This window comes from Podarcis cretensis, assembly GCF_951804945.1.
Source record: "Podarcis cretensis genome assembly, chromosome: 6".
NCBI lineage: Eukaryota > Metazoa > Chordata > Lepidosauria > Squamata > Lacertidae > Podarcis > Podarcis cretensis.
Window position 1 is genome coordinate 78,278,702 of NC_137175.1, and position 13,738 is coordinate 78,292,439.

Here is a 13,738-nt window from a genome sequence, read left to right on the forward strand (position 1 = left end):
CTTTTAAAATTATATAAGGTCAAAATGACATTATTTTGATCCAAAGGACTACATTTGATCCCTTAACCACAAATCCTGAGTGTGTTCTCATGTGAAATATATTTTAAAAGTTGTACCTTTGGTTTCTTTCCAAAAAGCCACAGCTTGCCCTTAGCCTTGCCCACGGTGGTTTTTGCATCGATTTTCACCCCTTCTTGCTTTGGTGTACTGATTGTTCCGTCAGAAACAGTTCTGTAAATGTGCTGACTGTAATCTTCAAATGGAAAGTCTCCAGGAGGTTCAAAACCAGACTTGAAGGAGTCTATTACTATTTGAGAGTCCTTGATGGGAGAGATGCAATGTTTATAAAAAAAAAATGATTACTCAAGAGAGCTGATGGCTTAACTGAAATGATATTATTACCAATGCAGCAGATGAAAAATGAGTAACTTAAAACAGCAGGAGAAATTACTGATCTTCCAGAAAGAATTAAGTCCGTTTACAGAGGGGAAATTGCAGACTACCATCTACAGGGCATTTACAGGGCATTTGCAGAGAGAACAAACAATGCTTGTGCCATGAGCATCCCGCTCCTCCACATCCCATCACATCCGAAATGAAACTTTTGTATATACAGTGGTACCCCTAGTTACGAACTTAATTCATTCCGGAGGTCCATTCTTAACCTGAGGTACCACTTTAGCTAATGGGGCCTCCCTCTGCCGCCGTGCTGCCAGCATGTGATTTCTGTTCTCATCCTGAGGTAAAGTTCTTAACCCGAGGTACTATTTCTGGGTTAGCGGAGTCTGTAAACCGAAGTGTTTGTAACCTGAGGTGTTTGAAACCCGAGGCACCACTCTACCTCCATCCAGGAAATGCATAAGCTGCCAAGGTGAAGTCCCAATCCCTGGGATTACTCAGACCGCTGAAGAAATTTCATATCAAGATTAACAACAAAGTCTGCAAGAACAGACTTGTATAACCAACAGTAATCTATAATCTATAATCAATAAAGTAATCTATTATTCGGGCATCATATATTAATAAGAGGAAGAGGGAGAGAGGTTAAAGAGAGAATGGGTAAAATAAAAAAAAGTCTGAATAAAACACAGACTCCTTTCCACAATTACTTGCCCTAGGTCTCATGACCCAACAAAGCTGTCTGCCAGAGAGTTATGGCACGCAAGAGACTTGATAAACCCTCTGTTGGTTTGCCTTCATGGAAAACAAGTTTCATAGGTTTGATCTGCCTAATTCCTTGCCTAGTTGTGGTAGGACATGAGCAGACCCACAATTAGTTAGATTTACTTCCAAAGCAATGAGTTCTACACTGATAATCTGAATCCTACAAAATAAAGTCAACTTACCCTGCGTTCATCAACCGATTTTGCCGCAGCAGTCATTCCTTCTAAACATTTCGAGACTATTGGGATAACTCTGCGCTCAGAATCTGCAAACCCCTTATAACATTCGCTAAGTTTGATGGTTCTTCGTTCATCCATTTCCTGAAGATGCTACAATTATAAAGAAAAAGCCTGAGTATTCTTATGACAATACAGTACTATATAGATACTCGTATATTTGGGCTACATTTCCTCCCAACTTTGTTTAAAGCATCACCAATTTGCTGAGTTTGCTTTCCTGTACCAGATCATTTAATAAAGAACCTTTACCTAGGCTTGGTGTGACATAGGAGTGTACCAAAGTTCATTTTAACTGAACCCATGGTTAGGTTAACCTAACCACGGTTTCCTGTTAGGAAAATAAGACCAGGGCTCCCTTCCCTCTTTAGCATCTGCAAGGCAATGAAAAGATTCCACTTTCAGTTTCATAGTGAGTTAGTAATAGATTCATTCATTTACTTATTTCTTTTTATGCTTGAGAAAAACTATTGTTTATAAATGTTTTATGTTGTTTTAACTACCTGTCATCTATAGAAGATTCATTTTACATCATAAATAAAAGGCTCGTTTTTACATGTACGGAATGCAGACTTTACTGCTGCAGCTTCTATATCATCTTGTAACAAATATTTTCTTGAAAATTTGCTCATGTTTATGAAGCAAACATGATTTTCCTTCAGAGTATTTCCTTGTAAATGTTACGATAGCCTTCCAGTGGAATTTTGTTCATTTGCAATGGCTTGTCGGTATTGTATTAAACAAGATGAAGAAAAAACCCAAAACAATTGAGGGATGTGGTTAAGAACCTCAGAAAGAAACCAGAGGCTGAAATCCTATGCACACTTTCCCCCGACAACTACCTCATCTGCTCCATTGCAAAAACCAGACTGAGGAGATGACTTATATGTGTTGGCCCCACAATATATTGAGACAGCTCCATGTTTGTCACGGTGACCATGAAGTGCTGAGCTAGAGCAGTTGAGGCGGACCAGGTATGATCCCTGAAGTCTTGCAAGACAAGCAGTTCTGTCTCTCTGGCCCAACACGAGGAGTTGTAGCTCACATCTGGCTGCCAGGCAAATAAGTTTCTTGGCAAGGAATATTGTTCTTTAACCTGGCATTTAACAACAGAACCACCAGGTGTGAAGCACATTGACGTAGCTACTCAGGGTTGTTGTTTTTTTTTTTGGGGGGGGGGGAGCTCAGAAGAGGTAACTTCTTTCAGCCACTTGATGCCCCATCTACTACAATGTATGCCCTTGTGCAAATTAATTGAAACAAAGGATGTTTTCTATCTTACTTGAAATCCTGTACTTAAAACAAACACGAAAAATCAGTTGATCATTATGGTGTCGGAAGCCTGCAGCCAACAGAAGGAATGACGTGCTCGCCACAATATATTGAGGTTCTACGAAAGAGAGTTATTCCAGAGCTGGAAAAGAGGTATCCTGACGATACTGGGATACTGCAGCAGGACATAGCCCCCTCTCACACATTGAAAGTGGTGAAGAAATTCATGACAGAGCAGCAAATACAGGTATTTGATTGGCCAGGGAATTCCCCAGATGTAAATCCCATTGAGAATCTTGTGGGCTATATGCAAAAGTCGCCTCCGTGCTGCAGACTGTATGACTATGGAGAAGCTCATTCAGGCTCTGATTCAAGTGTGGTACAGAGATCTGAAAATCAACAGTGACTGTTCGAAACTACCATATTTTTTGCCCTATAGGACCCACATTTTCCCCTCCAAAAATGAAGGGGAAATGTGTGTTCGTCCTATGGGGTGAATGCAGGCTTTTGCTGAAGCCTGGAGAGCAAGAGGGGACGGTGCGCACCGACCCCTCTCGCTCTCCAGGCTTCAGGAAGCTCTCCGCAACCCTCAGGAGACCGGCTCCGAGGGTTGCGCAGAGCTGCCTGCAGTCCTGGGCTCAGAGCAGCTCTGCACGGCCATCGGGAGCGGGGCCCGAAGTCCCGCCCGGCTCCCGGTGGCTGCGCAGAGGTGCCTGCAGTCCCGGGCTCAGCGCAGCTTTGCGCGGCCATCGGGAGCGGGGCGCAAAGTCCCGCTCGGCTCCCGATGGCTGCGCAGAGCTGCCTGCAGTCCCGGGCTCAGCGCAGCTCTGCGCGGCCATCGGGAGCGGGGCGCGAAGTCCCGCTCGGCTCCCGGTGGCTGCGCAGAGCTGCCTGCAGTCCCGGGCTCAGCACACTTCTCCCCATCGCCAGCCCCACAAGCTCGGGGGACAGCGGGGAGGCGGAGCACGCCTTCCCGCTGTTCCCCGACCTGGTTCTTCCAGCCCCGCACCTGGGGGGGAGATAATTTTTTTTCTTTATTTCCCCCCAAAAAAACTAGGTGCGTCCTATGGGCCGGTGCGTCCTATGGGGCACAAAATACGGTAGTAGACTCCATGCCAAACCATGTTCAAATGCTGCTTAAAAATAGCGGAGGTTATATCCGTTACTAATGTATGAGTTTTGTACAGGTATATGTGAGTTTTGTACAGTAAACTACATTGTTTGTTTCACTTAATTTGCACAAGGGTGTAGGTGCCCCTCAGCAAACTTTATACTTCCCTTGCCAATAACCCAATGCTAAAGAAAACATCTAGAGGATCTGTGTGAACTTAATTACATAATGCTAATGAAACAGATATGAAGATGGGGAAAACCTGAAACTGTCTTTATTGGGGAGAACCAATACAATAAAAGTCTGTGCACTGCCAAAATTTCCTGCTCCAAAATCTCAGGCCAAATTATTCAATAATGGCAGAAACAATGTATTTATATGGAATGTTAAAAAGAGCTAAGGAACCTAAAAATGTAAGCTGTAAGGCATAGAAAGAGGGGGATTTAATGGAGCTATTGTAGAGCTGGAGTCCTTTTGTTTAGGAACAAAAACTCTTATTAGTGAAGGAATGTTTAATATGGGACACAACTAGGGAAGTTCAATGTTTGGGTAAGTGGCATATATCAGGCTGGGTGCAGATTAATACAAACAGTTTTTCTATTGGTTCATCAAATGAGAACACCCTTGAACAGATTGCAACAAAAGCAAAGGATAAACAGAGGGAAACCGAGTTAAAAAATTAATATAAGGAATGAGAAACTTTGGCTTGCAAAAAGGTAGCTGTGATGGCTTTTTTGCTTTTAAAAGGAACACAAGTTCCACAAAACATACAAACTCATTTTAAAAAACAATGACACATGCTTAGAGATGTATGGGCCAGATGATGTACGCGTTGTTTTTTGTTTGCTTACTTGTTTTGGGTAACATTCTCCATAGCTGCAATCTATGCCACTATTATTTATTCAACTTATACACCACCGTATGGATGTGAGAGCTGGACCATAAAGAAGGCTGATCGCCGAAGAATTGATGCTTTTGAATTATGGTGCTGGAGTCCCATGGACTGCAAGAAGATCAAACCTATCCATTCTTAAGGAAATCAGCCCTGAGTGCTCACTGGAAGGACAGATCGTGAAGCTGAGGCTCCAATACTTTGGCCACCTCATGAGAAGAGAAGACTCCCTGGAAAAGACCCTGATGTTGGGAAAGATGGAGGGCACAAGGAGAAGGGGACGACAGAGGACGAGATGGTTGGATAGTGTTCTCAAAGCTACCAGCATGAGTTTGACTAAACTGTGGGAGGCAGTGGAAGACAGGAGTGCCTGGCATGCTCTGGTCCATGGGGTCACGAAGAGTCGGACACAACTAAACGACTAAACAACAACAACATACCCAGAGGTTTCAGGGCAGTTCACAACAAGACCACAACATATAACATCAAACCAAAAGCAATAACCCAATAACCCCCACCTCCAAAAGCCACATTCTAAAAGGGTGTTGGATGTCAACCAAAGGCCGGGTTAAAAAGGAACGTTTTTGCCTGGCGCCTAAAGGTGTATAATGATAATATGGCCACAGTCACCATGGAAGTTCAAAATGATGAAGAAAACCAGAGAAAGTAATTGCTAGTTTTGTGTAGAAAGAAAAGGCGATATTCATCATTTGCAGTGGAAGTACCAGAAGGTGAATGATTTTGGGACTATAGTAACTTAATAAAGGATTTATTTTCTTTTTTCTTTCCCCTCACCATCTCAACCCTTATCTGCATGGTTGCTTTGTTCCACAAATATATCAAACAAAAGTACTACATATTTTAGCAATGGCAAAAATTTTAAGTGTCAAGGAAATTAGAACCAAGGAGTTGTGGGAGCAACTGAATACTGCAAAGTTAAAAATAAGTATACAGGAGCAGCAAATGAATGGAAATCAATAATCTACTTCATTTAAAAACAACAGGGAATGTCAGGAAGCAAGACAAATGATATGCTACTGTAAATATCTTTTCAAATATTGTATAACCATAGTTTAATGTAAATTAACAGTGAAGGATTAAGGAAGAACTATGTAAGGTGCTGATAAAACATTTATAATTTTTATGAACACAGCAGTGTTCTCAAACCATCTCAAATCTAAGCATGGGTCCAAAAGGTTTTTCCTGCCACTTTCCCCAGGAAAAGTGGCTGTTTAGCACTGAATGGGAACAAATGTCAATTGAGTTTTCTTCAGACTGATGTTTGTTTTGATTCAGCACTAAACAGTGGGTTTTCCTGGGGAAAGCGAAGGAACAAAAGGAAAACATTTCTGACCTGTGCCTAGAAATCATGTGATGAGCAGCAGTGTGGATGAGCTTAGAAGTCACTGTCACACTTTCAGCAGTTTAAATAATGTTTTTCCCCCTAATATTGAAAATTGTAAAGTACTTTGGGCACCCAGCAGAAGTATACAAATGTAATAAAGAAAAATCGAAACAAAATTTAGATCTAAAACTCACCTTATAGATTTGAGGAATGACAATGTAGAAATGCTTGTGCTGTTCACCATTGAAATTTTGCAGCTGGGCAGCATATTCATTTTTGTTCTCATCAGCCATGTGTGTACGGAGATTTAATTGCTGCTTTGCCTAATAAGAGACAGTTCAATGACAGTGTTTTCTAGAAGTCTTCTGTTTAAACAAAATCTTACTTAGCAACATGGTCATTGTAAGTGAAATGCCATCACCTTTCATGAGCCCTGGAGATGCCCTTGTATCCTTTACCTTACATTAGCATTTGCAGGGTCAGTAGACAGTATTCAACTAAATAAATGCATGAGCGGAATGACTTTTCCACCCTTTGTTCCCCTGTGTATGCCCTGTGTTGTACCCAAATCTGCTTCAGTGGATTGGAGGAACCCCAGGACTTTGAATACAACCTAAGGTGTATAAACTTCTCTTTATAAACATTCATAACCACTCCAAAACATTTGTAGTAGCTTGTTCTTATTTAGAGAAAAGCATCTTTTAAGCTGGGCATGTATATCTCTCCATGCTATTCTCAAACAAAACATTTAAAAATGACCAAAAATAAGGAATTGCCATGTACACATATAGAAAGAGAGACAATATGTGACTGTCTCACCAACATTACTTTGTACAATTCCATTCATTTCAAGCGACAACAAATATGGCACACAGCCCCATTTTGCTGAAAGTTCCTATTTCAGCCACTAAAGTTTTCTTTTCAGCAGTGGCAACCAAGATGATACCATCCAGAAAACTGCAACTTCCACTGGTCAAAACGTCCTGGTCGATCAAGCCACAGTTCTCTGCTACTTCTGAATCGGCAAACTATGGCTTTGGCAAACCCTCCAAAAGAGAACAGCAAACCAAGAGCAAACTGTGGCTTCCGATTCTGGTTTGAAGAGATTGCAGAAACCATGCTCTGGCAATTCAGATGTAACAGTAAACTGTGAATTGATCAGATGAGAAACCGTTCTAATAAACTAGGCCCTATGAAGGTGGTGGTGTTGGGACACATGCACACAGAATTTGTTCCTGATCCTCCAAATCTTTGGAAAATAACAAAACATGATGTCTGAATGCAGCCATTGATTCACTGTCCCATTGGCTGGCACATTAAGTTTTAAAAAGATAACATTATTTGAAAAAATGCAAATACCATTATAGGAAAATAATAATAATAATAATAATAATATTTACCTTTTCAACATCTGCTTTAGTGGCATTAGTATCATTGTCCAGTCTCTCAAAACATTGCTGTGCTTTTTCTGCTTCTCTGCACTCTCTCTCAAACTTCTTTTTACTCTGCAATGGTAACATCATCATGTTATTATTTTTTTTTTTTACAAAATACTATAAAAAGACACACTAAAGTTCACATGTGTATACCCATATAAACACTCATATACTTGCTCTCACTGAACTATTTAATATGGTAGAATCCCACTAATTTCTATTAGTATACCATGACTGACAACTTTTAAACAAAAACGAGGTTTTGTCTTGCGTAGTTCATTTAGATTTTTATCCAAAAACAAAAAAAGTAAACAAAAACTGAAGTTATAATTCAAGCCTAATTAATAAAAGACACTTGCAAAATCCTCACTTGTTTTTAAAAGATCCCGATAGCAACATATATTTAAATCTTCCATTCTGCTGTGCTGGAGGCTGATTTCAGCAACCATGTTAAGAATCATAGAGCTGGGAGGCATTTTCAATAAATTCTGACATAGATGAAGTCTGTAAATCCTTCAAGGCAGAATTCCTGTTGAACTGCACACTGAATTGCGCAATAGGTTGCACACTTAGAAGTTATGGGCTGTTATGATCTCTGCAAACACAGCAATCTATCTGGTCTATTTAACAAAGATAACAATGATAACAAAGCTAATTTTCAGTTAATTTCTTTAACAATTGCCCACCAAACTTTGTAATCCTAAAAGTAAACAGGAAAAGATAGGGGCGAGAAGAGAGAAGAAATCTTACATTATCCATCTGCTTCCAACACATGTCAAGATACTGCTGAGCCTTTCGCCCCTCCTGAAGGTGCTGCGAAATTACGAACAAGAGGGTTTTAATTTCTTTTTCTTTCAAAATCTGATATGGCATTTACAGTCTTTTACTTGCGTGTACTAAAGAAACCCGAACAACAACAGTGGCCTAGTTTGCACCTCAAAGTAAACCTACTTGGGTCTGTTTATTTCCTCCTCGCTACTGCATGGAGGAAACAAACCTGTTTCAGCAAACCACAATGCACATTGCTTCCTCCAAAAGAAAAACGTTCCACACTTTCCACTGCTCTCCAATCTACTGAAATACAGCAGAAGAAATGGATTTCCACCCATTTTGTTAAAGTGAAACAACTGGACAAACATCAGTTCTACTTGAAAATATTACCCTATTTCTATGGTGACATTATAAATGTGCACAAGGAAACTGCACCATGAGTGCAGTCAGGGTTTTGTCTTTTAGTTTTTGATGCCGCATCTCCCGTGCCTGATGGAGTCAAACTATTAAAACTCAACAGCATCTTCATAACAGTATCATTGGTTAGCGTTTTATTCTAAAAGCACCTAAAATGTTCCAAGCACCAGACAGCAACATTCAAATCTACAAGGGCCCAGGCTCATGACTTTATCATCTGAATAAAAATAACTTGGTGTACAGTGGCAAAGACCAGCGGATGCACATGCAGCTCCCTTAAATGCATGGCTCTGGGCTGTGACACACGTTTTAATTCTCAGACCAATGTGTGAGAATTAAAAGATACAGTCGTACCTTGGTTCTCAAACGGAATCCGTTCTGGAAGTCCGTTCAACTTCCAGAAAGGTTCAAAAACCAAGGCACAGCTTCTGATTGGCTGCAGGAGCTTCTTGCACTCAATCGGAAGCTGCGTCAGACGTTTGGCTTCCAAAAAAGGTTTGCAAACTGCAATATTCACTTCCGGGCTTGTGGCGTTCGGGAGCCAAAACGTTCAAGTCGCAAGGCGTTCCAGAACCAAGGTACGACTGTACTTTAAATGCCTTTACAACAGACAACAGTTGTCCACAGAATCAAAAACACAAAGTTATTTATTTCAGTCATTTGTATTCCAACTCTCCATAACACCTGAGGAGGCATACAATCGAAGTATAAAAAAAGGCTGCAATCCTAAAACACACTCAAGTAAGGGACAAGCCGTTATTCCTTAATGCGCTGCAGTGTGACTGGCTTCTGAGCAGGCACCTGGAGGAATGGACTGCACAAACACCAACATTCTAAAAGATAACATAGCAAGCAACACTTTATTAAATTGGGTGGCCTTTCATTCTGTTCAGAAGCATGCGTGCTTTTGTGGTACACTGTTCTCTTGTCACAGAAGTATGGAAAAAACCATGCAATTCAAATTTGTGCACCACTACTACACCGAAGAAGAGCTGGTCCAACAGACGAGACCTTGATAACAGTGAAAAGAATAATCGCATAAATTCTACAATCGTGAACCCCTCGTGATTTACCATTTTCCTTTCTGTTTTGAGTTCATGGGAATATCTCATCAGTTCTCCATATACCCTATGTCCCAGTTCTTCTGCTACTACTTCTCTCTGTCCCGCGTAGTCGTTTAATTCGTTAAGGATATTATAAAAGGCTATACATGAGGTAAACCTGGCAATACACAGTGAAGAAGAAGGAGGGAAACAAATGTCATGTTTCTATTTATCCGGAAGTTACAGCTTTTGTTCCATAAATGGACCATAAAACATGTCACAGTTAGCGTGGGGTACAACCTTGATAAAACGAATTGCAGAAAGATGCACAGTGGAGATTCCCCAAATACACTTCTCTTCACGCACATTGGTTGTTTGTTTTTTTAAAAAATGAAAACAGATTTCAAAAGGTAGAAAAGAATAAAGAACACTACCTGGAAAGCCCTGCAGTATAGTGGTATCTCCTAAGATGCGAAATGGAAGAAGGACTGAACCTAGGAAAGGACTTAATTTCCTAGGCTTGGGAAGCTGAACTTGTTGCAGAGATGATTTTGCTTGATCTTGAGGGTGGAACATGCCAACCATGCCACTCCTATGCACCCCGGTGGATGGATCTACTGAACAAGTTTGCTACCAGCTCTGAAGACAGCTGCCTGTTTGGCCTGCTCACCTCTTTGGTTGGAGGGAAAGGGTGCCACACTATTGCTGGCACTAAAACAAAGGGGGGAGCAGGGTGGGAAGAAGGAGGAAAAAATAAGGGGAGAAAATGTGTATGGAAGGGAGAAACAAACAAACATGTCACTGTATTTTTTTTTATTTTTGTTTAAGACCTCATAAGCCTGTGGAATGTTTGCCATCTCTTTCAAAGGTTCAGGTCTTGAGCTCCATATCAGCTTCTGGAAGTCCTGTCATCTAGGTTTGTGTTTTGTGCTGTTCTTTTAAAAAAAAGGTTAAAATGAAGCAGAGGGGCTCAAAATGATCTTCTGTGAGAAATAGTGTTTGGCTGATGAAACTTAAATCTCATCGATAATTGGATTTTGGGCTAGATGACCAAATTCTGTCTCTTGTAACCCAGTGAATACCGTCTTCCTTCAATGACGGCCTTCAATTGTAAAATCAGCCTTGATCAATCTCTGACCAGGGCATCTGAAAAAAAATGATGCTTCCTGTGCTGTCCACACTGGTAATAATGGAATAACCTAAATTTCATTTCCCCCCGCCCCCCGTGTTAAGGATGGCCAAGCAATCAATGTTAGTAGGTTGGTGGTGGTGAGTGTTTGCTATTTTCTCCCTTATACTATGCTGAAAGACTGTTAACTATATAAAGTACAGAATAGAGAGAAAGTTACTCCACCCAACAAGTGAAGACTGACAAGGACATACAGCTTTGCAGTGTTCCTCTATAGTAGTTTTCAATGTACAGCTTCACAAAGGAACCTTTTCCAAAAATAAAACAACACTTCGTAGCACTCAACTCACCGCCTTTTAATCAGGGAGCGCTGACACTGCAAAGTGTCACCATACTTAAGTTTGGCTTTGAGCTAAAGAAAATTAATGTGCCATGGCTGGTGTCTAGAAATGCAACAAAAAGAACATTGCTAAAATAATGAATTCAGGTCTAGTTGGCAAAACAGCAAAAATGAGGAGATAAAACGACTTCTGGGCTTTACCTATTTCATATACCGGATGGAAAATTGTGTGGTTTGGCGATTCTCCCTATGAAACACTTGGTGATATTGAACTAAGTCCTACTCAGACCAGATCCGCTGAAATTTCTCAGCCTAAGTTAGCCATGTCCATTAACTTCAGTGGGGCTACTCATGAGGAGTAGTAACGCGGAATACTACTGATTAACTCCACAAAGAAAATTAGATGTCAAGGGAGAACAATTCTAGCATTCTTCCCAATATGCCAGTTTTCTGCATATGAAATTTCTTTTGGATGGTAGAGCATTCAACCATTACTTCCTACCTAAAATACGTGGTACAGCCCAGAGTCTAATTTACTTCCTCATCTGCTGTGTGTGAGAACCAAGTCTTAGAATTCACAGCAAAGCTACATGTTAGGGATTCTCAGAATAGTTAAACATGATCTCAAAACTTAAATATTCAACATCCTTTGGAAAGCAGTGCAGAAAGTGTTAATAATGCCTTCGCTTTCTGATTTCTGAATACAGAACCCTTATATCTGGTCATTAAAAACCAAACTCTGATGTAAGCTGGTATGAAATTAATGGAACAATCCTAACTAGGTCTACTTGCAAGTAAGTCCTATTGAATTAAACTGAGCTTATTACCACGCAAGTGGAGGTAAAAAAACCACACCAGCCTATCACAAAGGTACACAGACGTGTAAAAATATTTAGGACACTGTGAACACTGTGATATTTTTCCCCCTGACAGACAATAGAAAACTAATGCTCATTTTACCTGGGTTCTTCATCTTTGGATGAACGTTTAGGACAGTACTTCTTCACCAGATTTCTATTAAGGGAAGAAAACATAGTGTTCTACTAAATAAGGACATTAATAAATTTCTGTTAGTATTTGTCTAAGGATCAGTCTCAAAACTAGGTGAATAAGGAAACAGCCCTTTGTCCTCAGTTTACAGTTCACATATCTCCTCTGAAGAGGACCTACTTCAATAAACACCTTGTGATGTAATCATTTCTGAATGCCAGCACCTCCGTCAGAATATACCTCGATTCCTCACAGCATTAAGATGTTTTTCTTGACAATAAATAATTTATCAGAAACAAGGATCCGGGAGCACACTCTAAAGATGTAGTTTATGATAATGAAACAGCCACAATTTGTTCTTCTCAGAAACCAAAACAGAAAAGAAGCTTATTTTCCTGTTTACAATATTATAAGTTGAGGAGAATGAAGTGATTGACAAAAAGCATCAAAGTGAGGTGCATGTTTTAATATCTATCCATTTCTGGACAAAATAAATGCACAATGCCCTTGGTACTAATAAACATGGGTGCCTGAATTCTCGCAAATGTTGCAAGCAGGAAGGAGTGAAAATTGTTCCACCGCTGAGCAACTGATACAAAGCCAACCTATTGTTTTTATCTTATGCTTATCCAGAGTAGAAAGACTAAAACAAAGACAGGGGCCAAAAACTTGGGGGGGGGGGGAGAGGGAGAGGGAGAGGGAGAGGGAGAGAGAGAGAGAGAGAATGAGAATTGTCCTATAGACACTGCAAATTAATTTCTAATGGATAATTATAATACACTTCTTTCCAGTATGGTAAAAAGATGCCTTGTTTCAGCCAGGCAGAATAGGCTATTCTCTAGATGATGCTAAAGAGCAGCAGCAGTAACAGAATGCCTAGTTTAATACATTTTAAAGAGTTCAGCAGGAATTCCAAGGATTCCAGAGGCCTCAAGTTAGTTCACTGCCCACAAATATTCCCACAAAGGAATAATGTATATATTTCATGTTCTTCAGCAGGAAATCTATTTTCTTTCCCCAAGCGATGCATTAAAGAAATGGAACTAAACTTCTGTACAACTTTCCCCTTGGGCTATTAGTCCCACTACGGATCCTGGTTTTATTATCAAACCTTAAAGTCAAACTCTCTTGCTATTCTCATTGGGTATATAAAAGTTATATTGCGTCTAAACACTACAACATTCACATAATCCCAGGGAAAGAAAAGTCACAGAAGTTAGCAACGAAGAAATAAAGAGGTTTTTGAGTTATTTAAAAATAGCAAGAGCTGATGACAATAGGAAACTTTCCCCACAAAGGGAAACTATGGAAGATGGTTTGATTTAAGCATTAACATATGGTTAACACATTCAGTTTAAGAGGCCATGATAGAATGTTGATGAAAATGTGTTCTGTTATACCAGAGATCTGGGTTCTCAACCCATCTCTTCAAAAAGCACTTGTGTCTACTAGTACAGTCGTACCTTGGAAGTTGAACAGAATCCATTCCGGAAGTCTGTTCAACTTCCAAAACGTTTGGAAACCAAAGCATGGCTTCTGATTGGCTGCAGGAAACTCCTGCAGCAAACTGGAAGCCGTGGAAGCCCTGCTGG

General features: G+C 40.4%; 1 protein-coding gene across 5 annotated transcripts in view; it reads right to left on the minus strand.

Annotated features, from left to right (window-relative positions):
• The window catches only part of FNBP1L (formin binding protein 1 like), a 78,635-nt gene that overhangs the window by 25,878 nt on the left and 39,019 nt on the right, over positions 1-13,738 (minus strand). For 4 of the 5 annotated variants that reach the window (XM_079981498.1, XM_079981494.1, XM_079981495.1 and 1 more), the window contains exons 3-9: positions 12,117-12,170; positions 9,718-9,865; positions 8,207-8,269; positions 7,421-7,525; positions 6,215-6,343; positions 1,347-1,493; positions 117-320 (exon numbers count right to left, since the gene is read on the minus strand). In XM_079981498.1, coding sequence (XP_079837624.1) covers positions 117-320; positions 1,347-1,493; positions 6,215-6,343; positions 7,421-7,525; positions 8,207-8,269; positions 9,718-9,865; positions 12,117-12,170 — 850 coding nt within the window. Of the gene's footprint in view, positions 1-116; positions 321-1,346; positions 1,494-6,214; positions 6,344-7,420; positions 7,526-8,206; positions 8,270-9,717; positions 9,866-10,121; positions 10,623-12,116; positions 12,171-13,738 lie in introns of those variants that run through there. The other variant, XM_079981497.1, reaches the window with a different exon arrangement.